Source organism: Chelonia mydas, chromosome 8, assembly GCF_015237465.2.
Source record: "Chelonia mydas isolate rCheMyd1 chromosome 8, rCheMyd1.pri.v2, whole genome shotgun sequence".
Lineage (NCBI taxonomy): Eukaryota > Metazoa > Chordata > Testudines > Cheloniidae > Chelonia > Chelonia mydas.
In genome coordinates this window covers 48,853,798-48,877,577 of record NC_057854.1, presented here as the reverse complement: position 1 = coordinate 48,877,577, position 23,780 = coordinate 48,853,798, and the positions used below count along the sequence as shown (strand labels likewise).

The 23,780-nt window shown below is 46.3% G+C and overlaps 1 protein-coding gene across 2 annotated transcripts in view; it reads left to right on the top strand.

The window, feature by feature from the left end:
- TNR (tenascin R) overlaps positions 1 to 23,780 on the top strand; it is a 281,523-nt gene that overhangs the window by 190,378 nt on the left and 67,365 nt on the right. Inside the window, exons 3-4 of one of the 2 annotated variants that reach the window (XM_043553066.1) lie at positions 13,626 to 13,836; positions 20,716 to 21,283. In XM_043553066.1, coding sequence (XP_043409001.1) covers positions 20,785 to 21,283 — 499 coding nt within the window. In that variant the 5' untranslated portion in view covers positions 13,626 to 13,836; positions 20,716 to 20,784. The remainder of the gene's footprint in view (positions 1 to 13,625; positions 13,837 to 20,715; positions 21,284 to 23,780) is intronic. The other variant, XM_037907415.2, reaches the window with a different exon arrangement.

Below are 23,780 nucleotides of genomic sequence, written 5' to 3'. Positions count from 1 at the left end.
ATATAGCCACCCTATAAACTCAGCCAACCACAGTGTTCATCACACGCAGGAGGCATATGTCTCATATGTTAAGTCATCACATCAAGAAATGTCACTGCTTTGCAATGCAAATGCTGGCACATTGTCACACAGCTGCTGTTGGATGAGGTTCTCCTCACATTTCAAGCTACTTTTAATCTCTTACAAGCCTTGCTTGGAAGGAGGTTGGTTGCTTCAGATGTGGGACTTGCCCAACAAAAACTGAAGTGGCTAGCAAATCCTTACCCAATGACACTAGATTATATAATAACAATCCTTTGATCTTTACACCCATAGAGCTCAAAATGCTTTACAAAGCACAGTAGTGATCATTACCCTAATTTTTTAAGGTGGGGAAACTGAGGCACAGAGCTGTGACGTGACTTGCCCAAGGTCACTCAGCAGGTCACCAGCGGAGGGAGCAATAGAACCCATGTCTCTTGACTGCTACCTCAATTCCCTATCTTCTGGGACTGTAATGAGAATGGTCTACATAAATAACAGCTCAACTGCCAGTCAATGGTGCTCAAGAACACGGAGCATAGTTCCTGGGTTTTGTAGGGCCAATAAAACTTGTCGTGCACAGCAAATGGCTTCCTCTGTGCAGTTCTTCATGTCATCTGTTAAAACAGGCTTCCTCTCTTTTATGCACTCACAACATTAAAGAGCTAACACAAATACATCTAATCAGCTGGAGAGTTTGGTTTGTGCCCATTTTTCATGTAAACAATAGTTTTTCTAGGGAAATATAATAATCAGCTCTGTTTTTCAAACCAAATGAAAGCTTGTGCTTTGCAAGGAATACAGATTCTTACTGAGAATAATTTTTGCCTGGCTTCTAGGATGTCTGGGGAATAAAATTATAAATCTGTGAAGCTAGCGCTTTGCCAGAGGCACTTGGAAATTGAACCTCAAATGTTTCCCCTCCTGTTCTAACTCTAGAAGCCATGATTTTCAAGTGGGTTGTACATAGGACTAAGTATATTTTCCTGTCTCTAGCTGAGAAGCTTGAACTGAGCTGAGTCAGACAGTCCGAATCCTTGTACGTATCTTCTTCAGAATAATGCATTGCTTTAGTGTCAGAGATAAAAACCCAGGTGAAGTTTGCCATCTTAACTTCAGATGGGTATCAGAGCAAGAATCCCTGTCTGTATGTGTCAAAACAAAGCAAAGTCCTTTTGGTCAGGTTTAAAACTCCTAAGAAGATGCTACAAAATAGCAGACAAATCTGACTTGCAGTGTCACCCAATACAGTAAGTAAAAGGCATTTATCTCTCCCTTTTCCATCACCCCATCCTTTCATCTGCCGCCCACTCTCTGTGCCCCTCCTCCATCTCTACCCTCAGCACATAAAAAACAAACAAACAAACAAGTCAAAGCAGTGACTAGAATTTGAGAACAGATTCTCCCACCTCCTGATGCCAACCATAAGCGTTCCCTGGGAATTAGCTAATGACAGTGCTGTGTATGCCAGCCTCCCTTTAAATGGTCAATAAAGCCAAGGTCTGTTCTGTCCTACTCCGGTGCCACAAGGCCTGAAGAGCTGGCAGTACATAAAGTACATTAAGTGGAGAAGGATCCACTTCATTTTGCTTCTAAAGACACAGCTACCGAGCCACTGCAATCGGCATGAACACTAAACCAAAATAACCATGGGAGGTTTAGCTGCTCTATTCTTGAAGGGAACAATTCAGAAACAATGAAATCAGAGAAAGAATTACAATGTCTATAGTGGTCCCCTGGAAATAGTAGGTTTAGAAATCAACATAACTTTGACTTTGCTGTTGGATCTGTTCCACCTTCTTTTAAGATTTTCAGCCCAGTGTTACAGATACAGGAGCTTGAGATAGTTCAGCCAAGTATCCCACGATTCTCTGAAATGAACCAAAACCAAGCTCCTGGACGTTAGAAAAGTCTGCATTTGGATCCAAACTTTGTGGCTGGCCTCTCTCTATGTTACATGCCAAACCCAAGTTCTAAATACATCTCCGACTCTGGGAACGCTCGGATATGAATCTGAACTTTGAGATGTGCTTCCATGTTTATTCCAAACCTTCTGCTGACCTTTACCCACCCAAGAGAGGAAACCCTGATATCAGTGCAGCATATTAACATAGCCACATGGGGCAAAGGGAATCAGTGAAGCTGAGCCCCACAGTAGGATGGAGCAATAGCACCACAAACTGATCTCCCAGCTGTTGAAGGCAATAATTAGGGTTGCCAACAGTCCCTTATTATTTCATCTCTGTACAAAAAGATCAGGAGTTGCTGAGTGCTGCAAAAAGCAGCAAGAAATCCTCCTGGTGAATGTAAGCAAGTACTGCTTATTATTAATAATAATGATGATTATAGTAACAACAACAACAACAGCAGGAGGAGGGGTGGGGCAGGGGTCCTGAGAAAACAGTCCCTTATTTTTTAAACACAATGTTGGCAACCCTAATTCAAAAGGAACAGAGAGCATTCAGGAGCAGCTCCGCACCTCTGGAGGGTAAATTTGGCCAGATGTTACTAGTTTTATCCACGAAGGAATGCAGAAACTTACTGCTCATTCCTACAGAGAGTCTGTAACTGGAGGGGGAGGAAAAAACTCTGTTCTGGCACAGTTAGTTGAATCAATGGTTCCAAGTGATTTTGCCCCTGGAACGATAAAATGAAGAACATGCTGTGGCTGCCCTCTGAAAGCCATTGCTAGTATTATTAAGGATGAGGGAACCTCTGTAGCGGATCAACAGGGCAGTGGGCCCAAATCAAAACCACAGACTGCAACACCCCAAGTGCAGGAGGAGGCAGATGGGCCAGAAAACCAGTTCTCCATCCTAGACAGAGGAAAGACAGAAGAGGGTGCTGAGAGGAGAGAGATGGGAGGTGCCTGGGAGAAGGGGAAAAGATGAAAGGGTAGTGCAAGAGACGGGGGTACCTCAGAAAAGGCACATCTGGAGAAAGTACAGATACAAGTACTCGCCCATCAGGGAGTCTGGATACATCTGCAGTACTGCTGTTACCTGTGCTTGCTAGATGAAAGCTAGCACCGCTATGTGCCTACCCATGCCACAGTCAGACACTCACCCACAGTGCAGACACACTCAAGGAGAAAAATGAGCCCACTGTCCATTAGCGATCAGGGAGAAGATGTAACAGAAGGGACCGTACAATACGGTCCATGATGTGACTTTAAACCACAGCTTGCATTAGGCGATTGAGGAGGGGCAGCACTGCGGAGAGACCCAGAAAGAATTCCAACTGGCTTAGCCAGAATTCCCCAAGTACTTGCAGGACTGACTGTTATGCCCCCCTTAAAAGGAGTAATAGCATGCTGTCCTCTCCTGCAGCTGGCTGCGGGGGAGGGAGGGTAGGACATGGGTTCTCCATGAAGCACTGCCATGCAGGTATAAAGCACCTTCCTATTATTCTGCCCCACTCCCCTTTTGAGGGAAGGAGTGTAGAGTGCAGCAAGCTGGGTGCAAACAACAGTGATCTTGGCAGCTTCTCTTTTCCTCACATCCTGCTTTGCTCTCCTCCAGCTTCCCAGCACATGTCCAAGGAGACAGGAAGGAACAGGTCAAGACTCAGGCCATCCAGGGAATGAGTGTCCTTCAATGCACAACTGTCCAGGCCACTTCACAGCTATTTGTAGAATGCACTGCAGGTGTGGGCCATGCCCAGAGAACCTGGCACAGGAACACACCATTAGCATCTCCCAAAGTGGCTGCAAGGGTTTCTCCAAAACCAGGAGATGTGGACGAGACAAGCCAGAGTCTCCCGTCCGAATCAACGTCGGACAGGCATATTAAGACTAGCTGGCCTCAGAGAAGTTCAGTTGTGAATACCGGCCACAAAATTTTGATGACACCCAACCCAGAATATGATGAGAGGTATGCCACAAGGTGAACTGCACTACATCATTCTGGCAGCTTTGGACTCCTGCATGAACTATTTATTCAACTATTCACTAATGACCTGTCAGTGAAGCCTGCAGCATTCAATCCAAAGTGCGACTCCCTCTGCGAGCAGGAGAAATCCACTGAGAAATTCATGTGCACATATCGGAAAGGGGAATTTCCAAAGCGTGCTTGGGGAAATGCTGATTTCACTCTGAATTAGAAACTGCAGTGTCTGTATCTGCCACTGCAGATTTATTCTGAGGGTTTGTTCACACAGGAAATTAAGCCCAGTTAATGAAAGGTGTGAAGTTAACGTGCATTAAACCCCTATGTGGACACACTCATTCAGAATTAAAGTAGATTTAGGACTTGTTTATGCTGGGAGTTATTCTGGAATAGCTCTTGCTGATTACATATTCCTGATTAACTGCATCTATGGATTCTCTTACTCCAGCACAAGTGTCTTATTCTGAATTAACACTCTTGTTCCAGAACAATAGTATCTACACACAGAGCTTTAAATGCATACCCTACATTCATCTGAATTAATTTAGTTCACTTTAGCTGAATTCACTCAAGCAAACTAAGAGTTTAGTGCCCTTTAACTAAAGGTGTGATGTGAAAGTACGTCAGTTAATTTGGTTTAACTTCCTTTGTACACGAGCCCTGAGTCTTGGCTTCCAGATCTTTTATCTAATTCGAACTGAAGGATGCAAGGTCTTAAAGCCAACCTCAGAATTAATCTGCAGTGGCCAATGCAGACCTAAACCTACCATGATAAGGAAAGCCCCTAAGGAAAAAGCAAACTGCTCAGAATGGGATGGAATAAGCATGAAGCTGCCTAACCATCAAAAAAAAAAAGTTAGTGCAAGCCAGGATGAAAGGGAGACACGGAATGAAAAAGAAGAGGGAGACATGGAATGAAAAAGAAGTTGTACCCTGATACACTGTGGTAATGTATCCACGTTTGGCAGAGGTTGGGAGTCACCAGCCAAATCTCAGTCATAGCCGAAGATATTTTCTGTAAAGAAACTAGGGATTAATAGGGATGGATTACCTAAAACAGCTAATGCCAATTACAGCCAATTCAGCAGCATCCTGTTGCTTTCCTTCTGCTGCTGCTGCTGCGGAATGTAGTGTGCAAATTGCCAGATTTCTCCATCCCTGTTCTTGATGCTGGAATTGTTCTTGTCGATCATGCAGTGGCCAGACACTGGATGCACCTGGCCACAGAAGTGACAATAACTCTGAGATGTAACATAGGCCTTCAGGTTTTCTACCCTAACAAACTTGGTGCTGAGCTTTAACTGGGGATTAGAGCCAGATCCTGAAAGTTAAGAGAAAGAGATCCTTTATTGACTAGCTGGGAGGAGCTGACAGCCACAGTTCTGCTCACAATGTCAGAGACTCCTCCTAGACGCTCATTAGTTCCCAGAAGCCCCTAGCCCTTCATTCATCACTGGATGCCTTTCTAAAGGATATGCCCCAGTTCCACTTCAAGTTACTTGTGCTTGATGCAGGAATCAGTGGGAGGAATGCAATGCAGGGGAGCCTTAACCTTCCGGGCTAAAAATCTGTGAATCTCTGAATAATTCCTATTCTAAAATCGATAGTCAAAGACACAGAAGTCTGGACCATTTTTGGAGTTATATGGGTTCATTTGGTCTCTATGACAGATCCATAGTCAGTTCAGAGTTTACCATGGTTCACAACACAGATACTCAGTGCTCTACAATGACAGCAGGGAGAGAGCACACACACAGACCCTTACCAAGTAAAGGAGCCTCTCCTTTAGTTAAAAGAAAAGGAGGACTTGTGGCACCTTAGAGACTAACCAATTTATTTGAGCATGAGCTTTCGTGAGCTACAGCTCACTTCATCGGATGCATAAAGTGCAAAGTACAGTGAGGAGATTTTATATACACACAGACCATGAAAAAATATACATTGTATGGAGAGTGATCACTTAAGATGAGCTATTACCAGCAGGAGAGTGGGGTGGGGGGAGAGAAAACCTTTTGAAGTGATAATCAAGGTGGGCCATTTCCAGCACATTTCCAGGAGTTAACAAGTACGTCTGAGGAACGGGGGGGGGGGGGGGGGGGGGGGGGAGAGGAATAAACAAGGGGAAATAGTTTCACTTAGTATAGGTTTCAGAGTAACAGCCGTGTTAGTCTGTATTCGCAAAAAGAAAAGGAGTACTTGTGGCACCTTAGAGACTAACCAATTTATTTGAGCATGAGCTTTCGTGAGCTACAGCTCACTGCATCCGATGAAGTGAGCTGTAGCTCACGAAAGCTCATGCTCAAATAAATTGGTTAGTCTCTAAGGTGCCACAAGTACTCCTTTTCTTTTCACTTAGTATAATGACTCAACCACTCCCAGTCTCTATTCAAGCCTAAGTTAATTGTATCCAATTTGCAAATTAATTCCAATTCAGCAGTCTCTTGTTGGAGTCTGTTTTCAAAGTTTTTTTGTTGAAGGATAGTCACACTTTGAGGTCAGAAATCGAGTGACCAGAGAGATTGAAGTGTTCTCCGACTGGTTTATGTATGTTATAATTTTTGACATCTGATTTGTGTCCATTTATTCTTTTACGTAGAGACTGTCCGGTTTGGCCAACGTACATGGCAGAGGGGCATTGCTGGCACATGATGGCATATATCACATTGGTAGATGTGCAGGTGCACGAGCCTCTGATAGTGTGGCTGATGTGATTAGGCCCTATGATGGTGTCCCCTGAATAGATATGTGGACACAGTTGGCAATGGGCTTTGTTGCAAGGATAGGTTCCTGGGTTAGTGGTTCTGTTGTGTGGTTGCTGGTGAGTATTTGCTTCAGGTTGGGGGGCTATCTGTAAGCAAGGACTGGCCTATCTCCCAAGATTTGTGAGAGTGATGGGTCGTCCTTCAGGATAGGTTGTAGATCCTTGATGATGCTTTGGAGAGGTTTTAGTTGGGGGCTGAAGGTGACGGCTAGTGGTGTTCTGTTATTTTCTTTGTTGGGCCTGTCCTGTAGTAGGTGACTTCTGGGTACTCTTCTGGCTCTGTCAATCTGTTTCCTCACTTCAGCAGGTGGGTATTATAGTTGTAAGAATGCTTGATAGAGATCTTGTAGGTGTTTGTTTCTGTCTGAGGGGTTGGAGCAACAGAACCACTAACCCAGGAACCTATCCTTGCAACAAAGCCCGTTGCCAACTGCGCCCACATATCTATTCAGGGGACACCATCATAGGGCTTAATCACATCAGCCACACTATCAGAGGCTCATTCACCTGCACATCTACCAATGTGATATATGCCATCATGTGCCAGCAATGCCCCTCTGCCATGTGCATTGGGCAAACTGGACAGTCTCTACGTAAAAGAATAAATGGACACAAATCAGATGTCAAGAATTATAACATTCATAACATTCATAAACCAGTCGGAGAACACTTCAATCTCTCTGGTCACTCGATTTCTGACCTCAAAGTGTGACTATCCTTCAATAAAAAAACTTCGAAAACAGGCTCCAACGAGAGACTGCTGAATTGGAATTAATTTGCAAATTGGATACAATTAACTTAGGCTTGAATAGAGACTGGGAGTGGTTGAATCATTATACTAAGTGAAACTATTTCCCCTTGTTTATTCCTTCCACCCCCAGCCCCACCCCTCCACTGTTCCTCAGATGTTCTTGTTAACTTCTGGAAATGTGCTGGAAATGGCCCACCTTGATTATCACTTCAAAAGGTTTTCTCTCCCCCCACCCCACTCTCCTGCTGGTAATAGCTCATCTTAAGTGATCGCTCTCCAAACAATGTATATTTTTTCATGGTCTGTGCGTATATAAAATCTCCTCACTGTACTTTCCACTTTATGCATCCGATGAAGTGAGCTGTAGCTCATGAAAGCTTATGCTCAAATAAATTTGTTAGTCTCTCTAAGGTGCCACAAGTACTCCTTTTCTTTTTTGCGAATACAGACTAACACGGCTGCTACCCTGAAACCTCTCCTTTAGTTGTAGCAGTACCACAGCCTAGGACACAGCTGAGCCAATGGCTGGCAGCTAAACAAATTCAGGCACAGATTTTTGACAGTGGGAGGACAAGGGGGATTCCCTGTCTCTTGAAGTCTTTGATTCAATAAGGGATATCTTTCCATAAGATTCACCGTAGCTCAACCCGAAGTTATGGGTTTGGGGCAGAGTTTATTAGGTGAGGGTCTATGGCCGGTGTTATGAAGGGGATCAGACTAGATGTTTCGAATGGTCCCTTCTGGCCTTAAAATCTATGAAGCTGAGTGGTTGTAATTCCACCCAACCCAGGGCAGTGGTACCCTAGCCGGTACCAGCCCATTACACAGGAATTTCTAGAGAATGGGTGCTCTGTGCAATAGCCAAACTGCTTGCTGGGATCATCAGTCCACCTCCTGGATTCATTCACCTTGTCGGATATTAGCAAGTCCCCATTTTCCAGTGTTGCCATTGCCAGCAATGAGTTAACCACTGGCTCCATGCTAAGCACGGTTGGACTTCCCTGCTCATTCTCTGGGACACTCTGCGTACCTTTCCCAGACCTGAAGAAGAGCTCCGTGTAAGCTCAGAAGCTTGCCTCTCTCACCAACAGAAGTTGGTCCAACAAAAGACATTACTGGCTCTCTTACCTTGTCTTGCTGATTCTTGTTTCTTTGGATGTGAACTTTAACTTCCAGTGCCCCAGCTGCGGTAACACAGTCATTGACGACCTGACTTGTCACTTCCCCTCTCAGCAGCTGCTCTGGAGTGGGATTCCTTGAGATAGCTCTTTTCATTTAAACTCATCTCTCTTTTCACTCCTTCACAGAAAGGTCTCATAAAGTGATTTCCTTTTTCTTCTCCCGCCTTTGGTCCTTTCTCCTTTGATTTGCTTTGGTTCAGAGAGTTGTAGATAAATATTGTTTTTCCTCCTCCAAAGGATTGGGGAATTGGGACAAAGAGAGAGGAGGGAGGGAGAAGAGTCTTGTGTGTGGATATGAAGTCCAGAGCTTGGAGTTTTCTGATCCATCCAGCTTTAAGGAAGAATGGCTACTTCTGTGAACTGGTTTCTGGTCTAATATTTTTTTGTGCTACTGTGGAATCTTTCCTTGCAGCCACTTAACTTTTTCATAGTCAACATGGCTGTTGTTAAAGGCAGACAGCAGGGAACTGCTCTTCTGGGGTGGGGGGTGGGGGGGAGCCCAAAGACAGTGCTCAATTGTTGCCCAGTTTGCGCAGCAACACAAGGAAGTTACAGGGGTGTAAGGTACCTCCTTCTGCCAGCTACACAGTTTGAGTGTAGCAGCACAGGAGACAGAGCTTCCCAGCAAACCAAAAACATCAGTTATTCACTCAGTTTTACTCATAAGAGTTAATTAGGCCTTATTTATACTGGAGATTTGCCCCAATTATAGCTGTCAGCAGCCAGCCACTAGTGTCGTTGCACCAGTACAAACCTCTACACAGAGACAGACAAAGCTACAAATTGCACAGTGCACCCTCTACAGCTGCTTGAAGCGAAGGCAAACTGCTCTGAGGCAAATTGTGGCTTATAGGATATGTCTGTGCTGCATTTAAATGCGCACGGTTGGCATGTGCCAGCTGACTCGGGCTTGTGGGGCTGGAGCCTGCGCTCCAGGACACTGCGAGGGGGGAGGGTCCCAGAGCTCGGGCTGCAGCCTCAACCCAAATACCTACACTGCCATTAAACAGCCCCTTAGCCCGAGTCCTATGAGCCTAAGTCAGCAGGCACAGGCCAGCCGTGGGTTTTAAAATGCAGTGTAGACAGACCCACAGAGGCTTTGCATGCCTGTACGAAGGGTTGGCACTGCTGCTGCTGCTGCGTCACAGCTGAAACGGGGGAAACCCTTGGTACGCACAGAGCCCCCTAGCACTGGTGGAGAAAGGAGGGTGTGGGGGGTTGGCGAATTCCAAAGCGTTGTGAGTGCTTTGTGCTCCCCAGAAACCTGGTTTTTTTCATTTTCTACATTTTCAACTGAATTTTTTTTAAATCAAAAATTTGTGATTTTTTTTTTTTTTTGGTGGGAGGTCACAGAGTTTTGTGACTAAACCCCCAAAGTGAACACTTTGTAGCTGCCCCCATTTTGGGTCTCCGCAGAGAATGGCCCACATGAGAAAGCATTGGATCGGGATGGGAAGCCAGGTCCAACCTTTGCGTTTGAGGGACTTGGGTTCCAAGGCTCTGAGCTCAGGGCTTTGGGCTCCTGGTTCAAGGAGGGCAGTATATGTAACACCAGCCTAAGGCTAGTGTGGTGGAAACAGGGTCGTACCCTCAGCGTATGATCACTCAGGACCTGTCTACACTTACAGCGCTGCGCCAGTGCAGCTGCCGTGCTTAGTGAAGACGCTTCCTATGCCAACGGGAGAGTGTCTCCCATCAGCGTAGGTGCTCCACCTCTCCGAGAGGCAGTAGCTGTGTCGATAGGAGAAGCCGTTTCATCGACATAGCCCTGGCTTCAGGGTCGGCCAGGTTAGTAGTGCAGACCAAGCCTTACTCTCCACAAACTCAGCTGTTAACGTTTCGGATTCTTCACGTAATAGTACTTCAAACACATTAGCTGCCCAGAATTAAACAGAATTCCTGACAGGACTGGCAAGACATTTTCAGGAGTTGGGGCTAGATCAGGAAGCAGAGGATCCCTAAAACCATTGAGCACATCCCCTTACCTATCATTTCCAACCAAAATACATTCAAACTGCTGAACCTTTCCCTGCAGGCAAATTCCTGCCCTCTGGGCTTTTTCTGACATATGACAGGCCCCGTGAAAACCATTCCTTGCTGAGGGCGGAGAGGAGAGACCTGGCTTCTTATGGAAATCTCTCTGCTGACACAATGGGGCCAACACAATCGCATTCCACCCCCAGCCGCTGCAATTATCGGCCTGCTCAGCCTGAGAAGGCAGGCGAGCAAATGGAGAAACCCATTTTTAAAATGATTCCATTTATAGAAATAAATAAATAAATACATAGCAGAAGGTGGCGCTTCCTTCAGCATTTTTACTTGGAAAGCTAAAAACCACCATGAGCCTTCTCCTTGGCTGCAGTCCCGGCTCATGCAGCGCAAAGGAGTACATTCTCTGATCTCGGGGCCAGCTGGGTTCCTGGGATACTGGAGCAATCAGACAGCTGCTATAACTTACATCAGCTGCTAACAAAGGCCCAAGTCAGGGATCAGCACCATGCACACATAGCCTGGCCACTCCCACCTTCGCTTTGGTCACACCCGATACGCCAACAACAGAGGGGGTATGGAGGATGGCTGTTATGCTGAGCGATCCTCTTGTGGCTGGTTACACCAATGTTAAGGCCAAACTCAGTCGGCGACATGGTGCAAAGCAGACACGCTGCAGCCCAGGATCTGGTCCCAAGCGTCTAGAACAGCCAGTGGTGAAGGTGGGTCACAACAGAAACATGGCTCATCTCTAGGGTCGAGAGTGTGTGAAAGTTCTTGTCTGTCTGCTGGCGTAACGAAGTTGGTGAGGTACGAGTGCCTTTCTGTTCCCCTTTGAAATACCGACAGTGTGGGGGAAAGGAGGAGGACGCCGCTTTCAGGAAGCGGGAGGGGATGGGCCAAGATCACAGCTCAGTGCCAAGCACATCTCATTAGGCAGCAAGAACTCAGCAAGAGTGATATAAACCGTGCTGGCTCTGGCAATCCCGCTGACTCTGCCGCGCCCCCAGTCTACCTCATTAACACTGTATTCCACTGGAATTATGAGAGATCCTATTATCTGCTGCTTATAAATTACTACAGGCCACTGTCCCCTGCCTGCTGACATCTACTGTGATAATTATATTGATGAGGAGGATTGGATCAATGAGGTTGCACAGATTTCGACTGTATCAGTCTGTCAAATTACTCTATCGCTTTCTCTGGTTGATACAGGCATTAACTATCTGACCTGCTTATGGTCATTAGTTAGTAATCTCTGTCCTGCATCAGTTATCTCTCCACTGTGTCTATCCATCTAGCCACTATATTCTTGTTCTGTTAGTCTCGCTCTTTCATATCTCAGTCTTTCATCTGCCTCTCTCTCCCTCTCTCATTTCCTCAGCTGGTGGATTTCTGTTTGCTCTTCTGACCAACTCTTGTGTTCCTATTGAACCAGACTGAATTCTGCTCCAGCAAGAAGAGCAGGGGCAATTTTATATTCACACATCTAAGCCATGTCTATAATCCTTCAATGAGGTTTTATTCGACGTTCCAGCCTGGCTTTGTACAACTGGCTCAGAGTCACAATTACCACCCTACATCTTCCACTCCCACACAAAAGGCAGAGAGGTCCAAAGAGCAAGTAGTTAGCTTCTAACAAACACAAGTCCATCAAAGGCAACGGGCACTAATTAGTCCCTGGGCTCCTCCCACCGCTGCCAGCCATTGCCAAGGAGAAGCTTCTCTCCCAGGGTCAGTGAGGCCACTGTGGAGTCACTAGAGACCCCAAAGATATAGGAGACTACCTAGCGAACACACTAATTGTAGAAAGTGCCTTCCCACCTCCAAGTAACGCTGGCAAACAAAGTTGAGATCAAGCGAAAGAGGAAAGCTTGAGAGTTTCAATCCTGGGGAGGCTGAGAGCAAGAGCGCGGATTTTCTTTTGAGGTGTCTCCAAGGACGCCAGGAAAGGAGGTTAGAGAACTGCAACGCTCTGAGATGGGCACCTCCCAGGGTCAGGTCAAGGTGGAGGCTCTTCAGTCACAGAGTTGGTAGCACACATCTCAGGTTCAGCAGCACCTGAGCTCTTTGTGACAGCGGTGGCCAGTAGTAAGGGACCAGCTACCAACAAGAGGAATCAAGGTCACAGCAAAGACCACCAGTGAGGAGAAGGCACTGTAAAATGCAGGGAAAGTGCTACTGTAGGCTGAGATATCCTGGTTCCACATGAACAGGGGTAGAAATGCATGCTGCTCATCACTAGATATGAAGCTGAGCCAAGACGTTTGGACCTAGATCTAAACTTCAGTGAAGTCTGAGGGTGTTAAGATAAGAACTTCCAGTTGGGACCCACATGATAGAGCTAGGTCCAAATAATGAAGTTCAGATCCAGGGGAAACCAAATTCACCCAGGTATTAGCAAGCACAATGTAAAGTCAATAAGAGTTGTGCCCAGTCACAACTGCTACCTCTCCCACCCACCTCCTTGTAGTAAAATTTGACCTTCATTTCCTCTCTGTAGATTTCCACAATGTCACATGGAGCGTAAGTGAGGGTAGAATTCTGCCATTGCTGCGTGAGTTGTGGTCATTTCCCACACCCACTGAATACTAAATGGGTGCAAGATACACTACTTTGATCCTATGACTTGTACTACCATAACGCCTAGAGGCCCCCAGCTGAGATCAGGGCCCCATTGTGCTAGGCAATGAACAAACACATAGTGGGGGTTTACAATCTAACAAACGCCTGAGGAGCTTGCACTGTAAATAGGCAAAGGATGGGAAGGGAAACTGAGCTAAAAAGAGAGGAAGTACTTGCCAGCAGGTGAGTGGCAGCACTGGGAAAAAGGAAACAGGCTCTTTGACACCTAGATCAGTGTCCTACCCACTAGTTCACACTGCCTCTTTGCCGTTTACACCACTGACTCCCATTTTCTGGCCAATGTACACCTGATGTGTCACTTGCACTAGGGAATTTGGCCTGAGACATCCATGGAGGCTGGATCTACTGACATCAGGTCTGAATTAAATAGATTTTTCTTGCTTTTCCAGGGAACATTAAGAAAGAGAAGAACTATACTAACGTGTGCCCATGTGCATGCTTGGTAGCCACAGGCAGCATGCACCAAGCAAGGGAAGGGAAAGCACAACAGACATATTTGGATAATATACGATAACAACCCTGTAAATGCTGAAGAGGCGGCTGAACAGTTGTGTTTTCAGGCACGTCACGGCAATGTGAGAGAGACAAAGCAGTAAACAGGTATTTACGGGGGGGTGGAGGGGGTCAGAGGGGAGAGGCGGATATGTGCTGCCATTCCCAAGGGAAACAAAGACAAGGTGCAAGGCACAAAAATAGTTATAAATAATATAGGGCAATTTCACATGATTACCGCACTGGCAGTTACTGGTAGAGCTCAGACTTCGATAACAGTCCCCAGTCCGGATTGGCAAATAAGTTCCAGATGAATTTGTACTCTGCTTCCTTTCCCACAGCGTCTCCATGGGCACAACACTCCGATACAATTCCTAGAACAGTGGCCTGTCAATTGGGTCACAAGGCTGCTACTGGCTCCATCCCTTGCTGGTATGCACAGTGTACAGTGTTGCCAATTCTCATTATTTTCTCCTGAACCTCCCAATATTGGTGCTTTTTTTTAAAGTTAGGGGATTATGTGAGACTCTTGGATTTCATTAATAAGCAATTGAGTTTCTAGCTGTTGTGGTTGTGAAGAGAAGCTTGGAAATGTGACCTGCACGCACCCAGAAACAGAAGACAAATGAAATGAACCCAACCCTTTTTTTAAAAAAAATTATCTCGAGTTTTGAGGCCTGGTTCATGATTTCTGAATGACTGGTGTTGGCAACACCATGCACAGCTGGGCAACTCTCTGATCGATTGGCTAGGCAAAGTGTGGGGAGCACTGTTTGCATGAGTCTGCTCATTTTCAGTTCCTCGGCATTGCAAGGCTTCGAGCAGGTCAGATGAGGGAATTACAGTGAGGACCAGCATTCCTATCTTCAGATCCCAGCCCCCCAGAAAAAAACCCAACCTTTCCTCGCAGCTCTTCATTCCCTTGCAAAACCAGATCCAAGCTCACTCCCAGCCTCCCTAACCTCTTGCAACCCCTGACAGAGTGCCATAAGCCGGCTGTCACTCTCTCTCCCTCATCCATCCACATGCACTCGCCCTGCTACCAGACCAGCCTCACCACTAACAGGCCTCCTCCATCCTCCCAGATGCATGTTTGCCCCTCAGCCACCACCCATCTGCTGGTTTCTGGCCCAGTAGCCAGGTTGGAACCAGCAGGCAGGAGGGGGGAGCACAATTTAGGGTTCAGTGATATGTACCCCTGGGGTTGGACCTGAACCTTCACCTGGATTTAGTCTTCAATCCCCATCCCAAATTGTAGATTAAGCCTCATCTGGATTTGGGTGGGAACTCTGCCTCCTTGGCCAAATTCTGGTTTAATTCAAGAGGGCTGGTGCAGCAGCTCAGCCGTCTCTTTTTCAACATGCCCTTACGCTATATCGCCCTACTGAGTTTTGATTGTTAGAACACAAAGGCCTGTTTGCGCTCTCACAGCTCTGTAAGTCAGCAGCAACACAAACGCACATCAATGGGCCTGCCTCCCCATTGCTCTGCACCTTGCCTCATCACTTACACCAGCGCAACCTGAGTGCAATGCAAGTGGAAAATGCTCCCTGTGGTGCAAACGAGTCCAAGCCAATGGAGAATCAGGTCCAGTTGTAGTTACATGGGTGTAAAACGAATAGACACACGAAGAAGATCAGGCCTACTATTTTCCACATGGAAACAAAACAGTTTCCACCTTGAAAGTGGCCCATGCTACAAACACTATCCAATGTAATCCAATAATAGTTCACAGCACCAACAGACAAAGGTTCAAGGACTGTAGCAGGGCTCTCAGGACGAGGTTCAGCAGTCACAAGATTGCTTGAAAGGAACAGAGGCACAGAAATGCAAAGAGCTGCATTTAGGCTCACCTGAGATCCTTTGTTTGTCCTGGTCTGCCTGGGATGGCACCCCCTAAGTTCACTTGGAGCTTCAGAGCCAAGTGATCACCAGAACTCATGGCATTCAGCTAAACAAAGCAGTTCAACCACTTGTTGGAGTCAGCGATAAGAGAGAGCCCCGAGGAGGTTCAGATGCATTTGGGCCTCAAAACACTACAAAGGATTTTGTTAACACTAGAGATGGGCACAAACCAACACACCAAACCCAACAGCCCTAGAACTTTGGGGGGTGTTAGGATATCGACTCCAAGATGCAGATTCCAATTCAGCTAGTGGCCCTCATCTTTAACAGGGCAAACCAAGAACCTGGATCCAACACACCCCCAAGCTTCAGATCTGTAGTTTAAAAAAGGTGAGCAAAGTCCTTGATGTGAATGCTGCGTATGATGGAGAAAGCAGGGGCTCGAGAGTCGGGGGAACTTGGTTCTATTCCTAGCTCTGCCACAGACTAGCTGTCTGGCCTTGAGGCAAGACACTGAGGCCAACATTTTCAACCCTGGTGCCTAAAGTTCAGCTCCTACATCCATAGCTGACACCTAAATGTAAGGCTCAGATCCTCAAAGGTGTTTAGCTGTCCATGGGAGTTAGACACCTAAGTACCTTGGAAGACGTGAGCTGAGGAGCCCAGCTTTAGTCTCACATGCTGGCAATGTTTGCCATTTACTTCTCTATGCCTGTTTCCCCATTTAAAATGGAGATGCTATCTACTGCACAGGAGAATGGATCACTGATCACTGCCAAGCACTTTGAGACCCCCAGATGGAAGATGCTGCATAAAGAGCATAGGAGTTGCCAGGATCCTGTCTCCAAAAGTGGCCAGCAGCAGATGCTCCAGAAGAAGGTGCTAGAAACTCTGCAGTAGGCAGATGTGGGAGTCATCTGCCCCCCCATGAAGATCTCCTCCTAATCCCTGATAGAGATTGGTTTAAACACTGACAAAATGAGGTTTAATCTCTTTCCCAATACTCTTTTTGTCAGCATTTACTGTAACACCTCTGGATATTCTTGAGATCCATATAAATGTCCAACCCACCTTCAAAGATTAAGCACAAAGTTATGGTTAATTTAAATGTAACCCGTCTGCCAGGTGGTGTCGGCAGCAGCACGGCCAGGTTCAATACCTAGGGGTTCCTTTTAACATCACAAAACAGAACTGGCTTGAGCTCTCACCTAGAAATCTGGCAAACTAAACACCACCTGGGGGTGCTTCTCAGAGGCAATACTTCCTCACTCGCAAACATAAGAAAACTTTTATTCCAAGGGAGCGGGAATTCAGCATTAATTTGGGAAACCACCTCAACAATGATTCAAAAGTACGTAAACCATAAGGAAACACCCACCCCACCATATCTTGGCCAGCAGTCCTTTGGCTCGGTTTCCCACCTTGTGGTTTGAAAGTCCAGTGGACAGGTGTCCCTTTAACATGCCACTCCCCTTTCCCTCCTCTGCACCCCATTGGCAGCTGGTTGTCCAAAGTCAGCAAGGTCCCAGAACTCAGGGGTGCATTCACCTCCCACCCCTGAATGGGAGCCAAGCAGGGTCTTCGCTGCTGCTGCTACTGCTCACCCCTGCCGCCGCTTACCGCTGTCACTGTGCGCTCCTGTGCCTGCTGCATCCTCCATGTTGTCTTTCTCTGCTACACTGTTCCCAACAAGGTCTAAGGTTCAGCCCCCTAGTGCTACTCATCAGTGATTTCAGCTCTAGTGAACAAGGCCTCTAAATTGAGTCTGATCGGCTTTACCTTTAAACACAGGAGGGGGAGGAGGAAATGGTATCCATGCCGCTTTAAACAGAGCCCACACCACCAAGTAGGAACACCTTTCCCCCACCCCCTCTGACTTGTACCTGGATTGGCATCACTATCTCCTGCTTAGCAAGTAGGCTACAGCGAGGGTAACCCCCCTCAATTAGGGCATGGTAAGTACAGTTCTGCTGCCCTTTAGTCGTACCGTAAGCTAACAACAACCCATTAACCCTGCATTCAAGACGAAAGTGAATTTTAACCCAAAACAGCCAAAATTGATCAGGTTGATCACTCTGCCCGTCACCAAGGCAGAGTAGGTGGGTCTATGCAAAGTCTTTTGCCCGATGGGGTCTTCCCCCCCAGTTCATCAGTCAATGTCAGGGTAGAGCTCATTCAGACCCTGGTTGACATAAGTAATTAATTAGGGTTAACTCAACAGGCCATTTCCTGCCCTTGGATATATATCCACACTTGCCATGAAATCTATCTTCTTTTGTTTCCTTCCTTTTTCTTGTGTGTGATGTTGCACTGACATTTTTAATCGTTTGTTTTATACTGTATATTTTATGACGCTTTACAGAGTATTTATTACTGTATCTCAATTACGTGCCAAGTGCTTGTTATTCCCTAATGGTGGCGGGGAAGCAGGAAGGAGCAGACTGGAGAGACGTTGGGTAATATTTTCAAAAGGGCCTGCAGGATTTCAGCATCTAGGTTTCGGCATCTAGCCATTGACATTCAATGAGAGCAAGACACCTAAGTCACTTTGCAATATTTGAAAACGTCATCTTTTATATTAAAAATTATTAGGCCACAATCCTGAAAAGTGCTGAGTTCCAGTTGATCACCCATATTTCCATTGACTTCAGTCTATATTCGTAGTAATTACTACAGGAAACGAGGCTAAAATTCAATAATACTTTGCATTTCTGTTGAACCCTTTCATAAAGAACCATGAGCATTTTACCAGTGTTAATTAATTCAAGCCTTACAAGCCCACAGGGAGGTTAGATGAATAACTAGAGCCAGTCAAGAATTTTTCAATAAAACGTTTTTTCAATGGCAAATGCCAATTGATTGAAACCCAAACTTGTCACGGGACAGGATCTGTTTTGAAGTTTTTCAACTAAAAAATATTTCTGGGAAAAAAGTTTTTAAATTGTCAAAATCTTTTGTCGCAACATTTTCTAAATGAAAAATTCCAGTTTTCCAGTTCAAAATGACTTTTCATTTTGAAGTGTAAGCTAATTATAGTAAAAATAAATAAATAAATAAAAATAGTCCAAATCAAAATGAAGCATTTAGAAATTACTGAAATGAAATGTTGTGATTGATGTGAACTGAAATTTTGGTTTGGATTTGGTTCATAAAAACCATTCAAGATTTCTGCTTTTGGTCCCAATTTGAGACAGGAAATTTTTTCAATATCTCAAATTATCATGGGACGGGGGGAAGGTTTCCCACCAAGCTGTAATGAAAAACACTATGATTACAGCTGCCCAGAACAAAAGAGGGGGAGGGGCACAAAAATAAGATAAACTATTTCGAGCTAGCCTTTATTATCATCCCTCTTTTACAGGTGGGTAAACTGAGGCACAAGGAGGTCAAAGTGAATTGCCCCCCATGTACACACACAGTGAGATAGTGACAGAACTGAATATAAACTGCAGCAATTCTGTCTCTCAGCCCCTGCTGTTACTGCTAAACTCTCCTTCCTCCAAACAACTGCACTCTAATTATACGACACAAACCATAAACTAATGATCCAATGAAAACAAAATGCAAGGCAAACAGATTGGCAGCTGGTAACCAATGTGCAATCAAATTGTCCTTTCTGATGCACCAGGAGCAATTAGAGTCCTTGGGCTCACAGTTGCAGTCCTGCCAGTCTGCTGGTTTCATCCTCTCTGCTATGTAAAGCAGCAATTCTTTAAAGCAGAACAGATGGAGTTAACCATTGGTCAACACACAATAGTTCCAGCAAGAGTTCTAGAGGCAAATTCATCCCTGGGCAACTCCACTGAAGTCAGTGATTTTATACCAGGGATAAGTGTGGCCCTTAGAGTTGGGATTACCACCTGCAGACCACAAATCAATAAGAAAACGAAAAGTTGTCTTGTTCCAAATAAAGACACTTTACCACATAATCCAGGGCACAGGTAGGGGATGAAATGACTTCAACAGGAGATATTGGTCTGTCCAGAACATAAACCTAAACAAACTTAATACTGTACAGTCTAATTTAACAGTGTTACTACAGCCACTGAATTAAACCTGGCAATCTAGTGCTCAGTTTCTGAGGCATGAAATGCCATTTGAGATACCATACTGATATGAGAACGTGTAATCACCACCCATGCTTTTAAGCCTTTTTTCCCCTCCCGTATTGTATTTGTTAGTGCATGCGGAATAGGTTCCCATCTGGGAATTTATGCCCCAAATATATTAGCGAGTAGATGATGTGCTTCTACCAAATGAACCATTTCAGTACAAAAAAAAAATCAACCAAGTAAGATGCAAAATTTTCATGTCCCTGTGTAAAGATTTTGAGTGAAATCCTGTCCCCATTGAATTTAATGGCACTGACTTCAGTGGGCCCAGATTCCACCCTGGGGGTGTATGACAGCTCACAAAAGTGAGGTACTGATCGCCTGGCTAAATGAGACCAAGTATAAACCAGACAGCATCACTCTGGCAGCTGGTTACCAACTGGCCTCCCAGTATGCCTCAGCCAGGAACGGCCATCGCCCTTCTATTCCAGTCTATGGACTTTCACATGAGCAAAGACTTCCAGTATTGGCAAACTGCACCAGACGTTGGCCCAGCCCTTCAAGGTCCTGAGCGCCACCTCAGAAGTGCTAAGCACCTTGCAGGATCCAGCTGTTGGGGCCAGAGCCAGTGCTCACTGAAAGACCCCCATTGACCTCAATGGGCATTAGATCAGGCCCTTGGTGATGAGACAGACGAATGTGAGGACTGGATTCTTGTTGAGCCAGCCAAATGCATGACAGGACAAATTCTGCTCTGGTTTACACCCCAAGCAGCCAGAATTTGGTCCTTCAGTTGTGACGTAAGGCCTCCAGCTACAAAAGGCTAGCGCATTATCAGACTGCACCATCTTGACAGCTGATGACTCACATTTAACCTTTCCTTACAAAACACAGCTATTCCCTTGCCAGCAATGGGTGAGATCCCAAGTGATTTGCACCCTTTGCAATCACGCTGAGGCCAGTGGGATGTCACTGGGTTACATCTATGCAGAATCTAGCCCCTTATGCTGCACTGCAAAAGACTCCTCCTGTGGTCTGAGCACAGCAGTCCCGTTTAAAGGCTAATGTCATTCATGTTCTTCTCATTCAGGGTCTCCAGGTTCTCAGACAGCTCTGTTGGCCAAGGTTGGCTTAGAAGTTGCTTTCTCTGCTCAAGAAAATGGGGGCTGACAGTGAAAACTTAGTCCTGAGGAACATGCTTATCGGTCTCAACTTGCTCCTGCTGGGATCAGTCCTCAAGCCCTTTGAGTGCCGGCTAGAGGTGACAACAGAGCGGATGAGGAGGCAGGTAGTGGACAAGGAAGGCAACTTTGCCAACTACAGCCCGCCTATCAAGGAGCAATCCATGGTCTTCAACCATGTATACAACATTAACGTCCCCCTGGACAGCTTCTGCTCATCAGCGCTTGAGGCATCATCTGACCAGGAGGTGAGTTCAGAAGACGACAGGATGACGGAATATACGGAGCAGACCTCAGACAGCGAGAGCCAGGTCACCTTCACCCACAGGATAAACCTCCCCAAGCAGGCTTGCAAGTGCTTCACCTCTGTCCAGGTCATGCAGGAGCTTCAAAGCAGAATTGAGATGCTGGAGAGGGAGGTGTCCATGCTACGGGACCAATGCAACTCCAATTGCTGCCAAGAAAATGCAGCTACAGGTAGTAACTGATGCTGTTAGATCTTGCTGGGGACTAAAGTCTCAAGAGAGGAAGGCGCATGAGTTAGAGTGGGTGAAATTTTGAGTATTAATGGAGGAAATTTTGCATTTGCTAATGGTGCCACGACAGTGCATATACTCAACACTGTCAATATTACTCATCAACCTAAACAAAGAGGGCCAGATTCACTAGCTAGAACCTAGGCTACAGGTTCTGGGAGGTAGAAAGTCCATCAGGAGTTGGGTACAAAAGCACAAGTCTCCACACTGCTGGGAATCCCAAAGCCAGCCAGCATAGCCAAGAAAGAGGGTGGGACTGACTGGGGAGAGGCAGGGTCAGGGCATTCAGGAAATATGCTGATTCGGGCTATCTCCCAGGCCTCCTCAACTGCCATGGTTCCTATGGAGCCCTCAATGGAATTTAAAGCTCCCTGCCCTGGTAAAACTCCTAAGTGTGTGCGGTGACAGTTCTTCATCCCCTAAAAAAGAGATTCAGTCTCCAGGTTCATTGATTCTTGAGCATCCCAACCTGCAACATGGATTTGTCAATGTTTATACATGGGGGAAATATCTTCTTCTAGACCGACAGTGAAATTCAGTCGCTGGCCCAAGTGCAGCTTGGTAAAGTGGGTACAATTCCCATGGAAGTCTCGGGGTCAAATTCAGATATAAATGGTGCTGGATGTAAGTTACATATTGTGTATAAGTTGGTCAGAAGATAGGTGCAAGTGGCAAAGTGCATCAATTTGGAACTCAGCAGATAATGCAAAGTGAGTGTAACCTGCCTGGCAGAGGCAAAAGGTGGAGGAAGAGCAGATAACCCTAGGGCAGTGGAGGGCAACCTGTGGCCTGCAGGCCGCACGTGGCACATCAGGATAATCCGCTGACAGGCTGCCAGACAGTTTGTTTACATTTGCACATCCACCCGCAGCTCCCAGTGGCCACCGTTCGCCGTTCCCGGCCAATGGGAGCTGCAGGAAGCAGCAGGCCACAGGGACGTGCTGGCCGCCACTTCCCACAGCTCCTATTGGCCAGGAACGGCAAACCGCGGCCACTGGGAGCTGTGGGTGGCCATGCAAATGTAAACAAACTGTCTGGCGGCCTGCCAGCGGATTACCCTGACAGGCTGTGTGCGGCCTGTGGGCCGCAGGTTGCCCACCACTGCTGTAGGGTGTAAGGGGATCCAACTGCTATTGGCTTCAGTGGAATGCCTGCTGATTTACCCGCATGTAACAGAATGGAACTGGGCCCACTTACCAAGAGCTGATTTTGGTCTCCACAAGATATTGAACTGATGTAGGTTACACTCACACCTATTTTGGACACTCATGCTGACTGCTGGATTGGTGCAAGTTACCAGACACTACTTTGTCACTTGAGCCCATTTGCTGACCAGTTTAGACCCTACATGCGACTTACCCAGCCACTGAATCTGGCCCTCACTCTGTGGTTATTAAGTGTTGAGCTTTCTCCAAGCTCTTCAGTATATTCAGCAGTGACCCAGAGGAAACACTGTCTGCTCAGGTGAGAAGAGAGCTGAACTTCATTGCTCTTTGCATCTTGGTCTTCCCCCGACTGCTCCACCAATGGCCCAATACCCTGACCGAGACCTACACCCTTCTACCAATGTACCTCTCCCTACTGACCTAGAAAGACTTTCCTCTTCTGGGAAGAGATGGGAATCCAGTCCCTTCACTCACTCCATCCCAAGTGTCCCCAGGCTCCTTCAATAAACTGTGGCTGACCTAGAGAAATTAGCTTCTGTTGGCATAAGAGGAAAAATTAAGGCCTAGATTTGACTTTTAGGCACTGGAGTGGTGTCTAAGTTTCAGCAGCCCTGGAGTAGCCCCAGAAGGCATTGTGACCCCAACACACACCCCAAGTCACAATTCCTTCCCTCCTTCCTCCTTGTTCATGGCAAGGGAAGTGGCTTTTTGCTACTAGCCTCTACAGACAGTGAGGTACAACACCCCCTGCCCTGGCTCTGCTCAGCAAGTGGGAAGATAGGGTCAAGGCCCTGCTCCTTCCTCACCACTCCATACCTACCCGTGCCAGCTTGCTCCCCTCCTAGAACAATACATCCCAGATCCAAGGTTGGGAAGTGGTCGGGGAGTGGGATGCTTAATCCCCGATATGGGAATGCAATCCAAGTCACAATCTAGCCTTAACTCTCTACACTGAATCACCGGGGCCTTTTCCCATGTATCACCAGCAAGTTGTGAGCATTCTAAAGAGCTACAGGTAAACAGGAACTGAACTGAACAGCAAGATTAATCCACAGAGATTCCCGCCAAGAGCAACCATTTTATGATATCATTGCAGCTCAAGTCCTTTCACCGGTAACGTAGTCACAACCACAGCTAAAGCCAGGTTAAAAAACAACTGCATGATGCTAACAAGGTGACGAGGCAGCAAGTCCGTCTTTTATACCCCCTGCTCCTTAGCAATCATTAGGCCAGTTCTGTAACTTTTCATGGGATTGGTAGAAGAGAAAATCG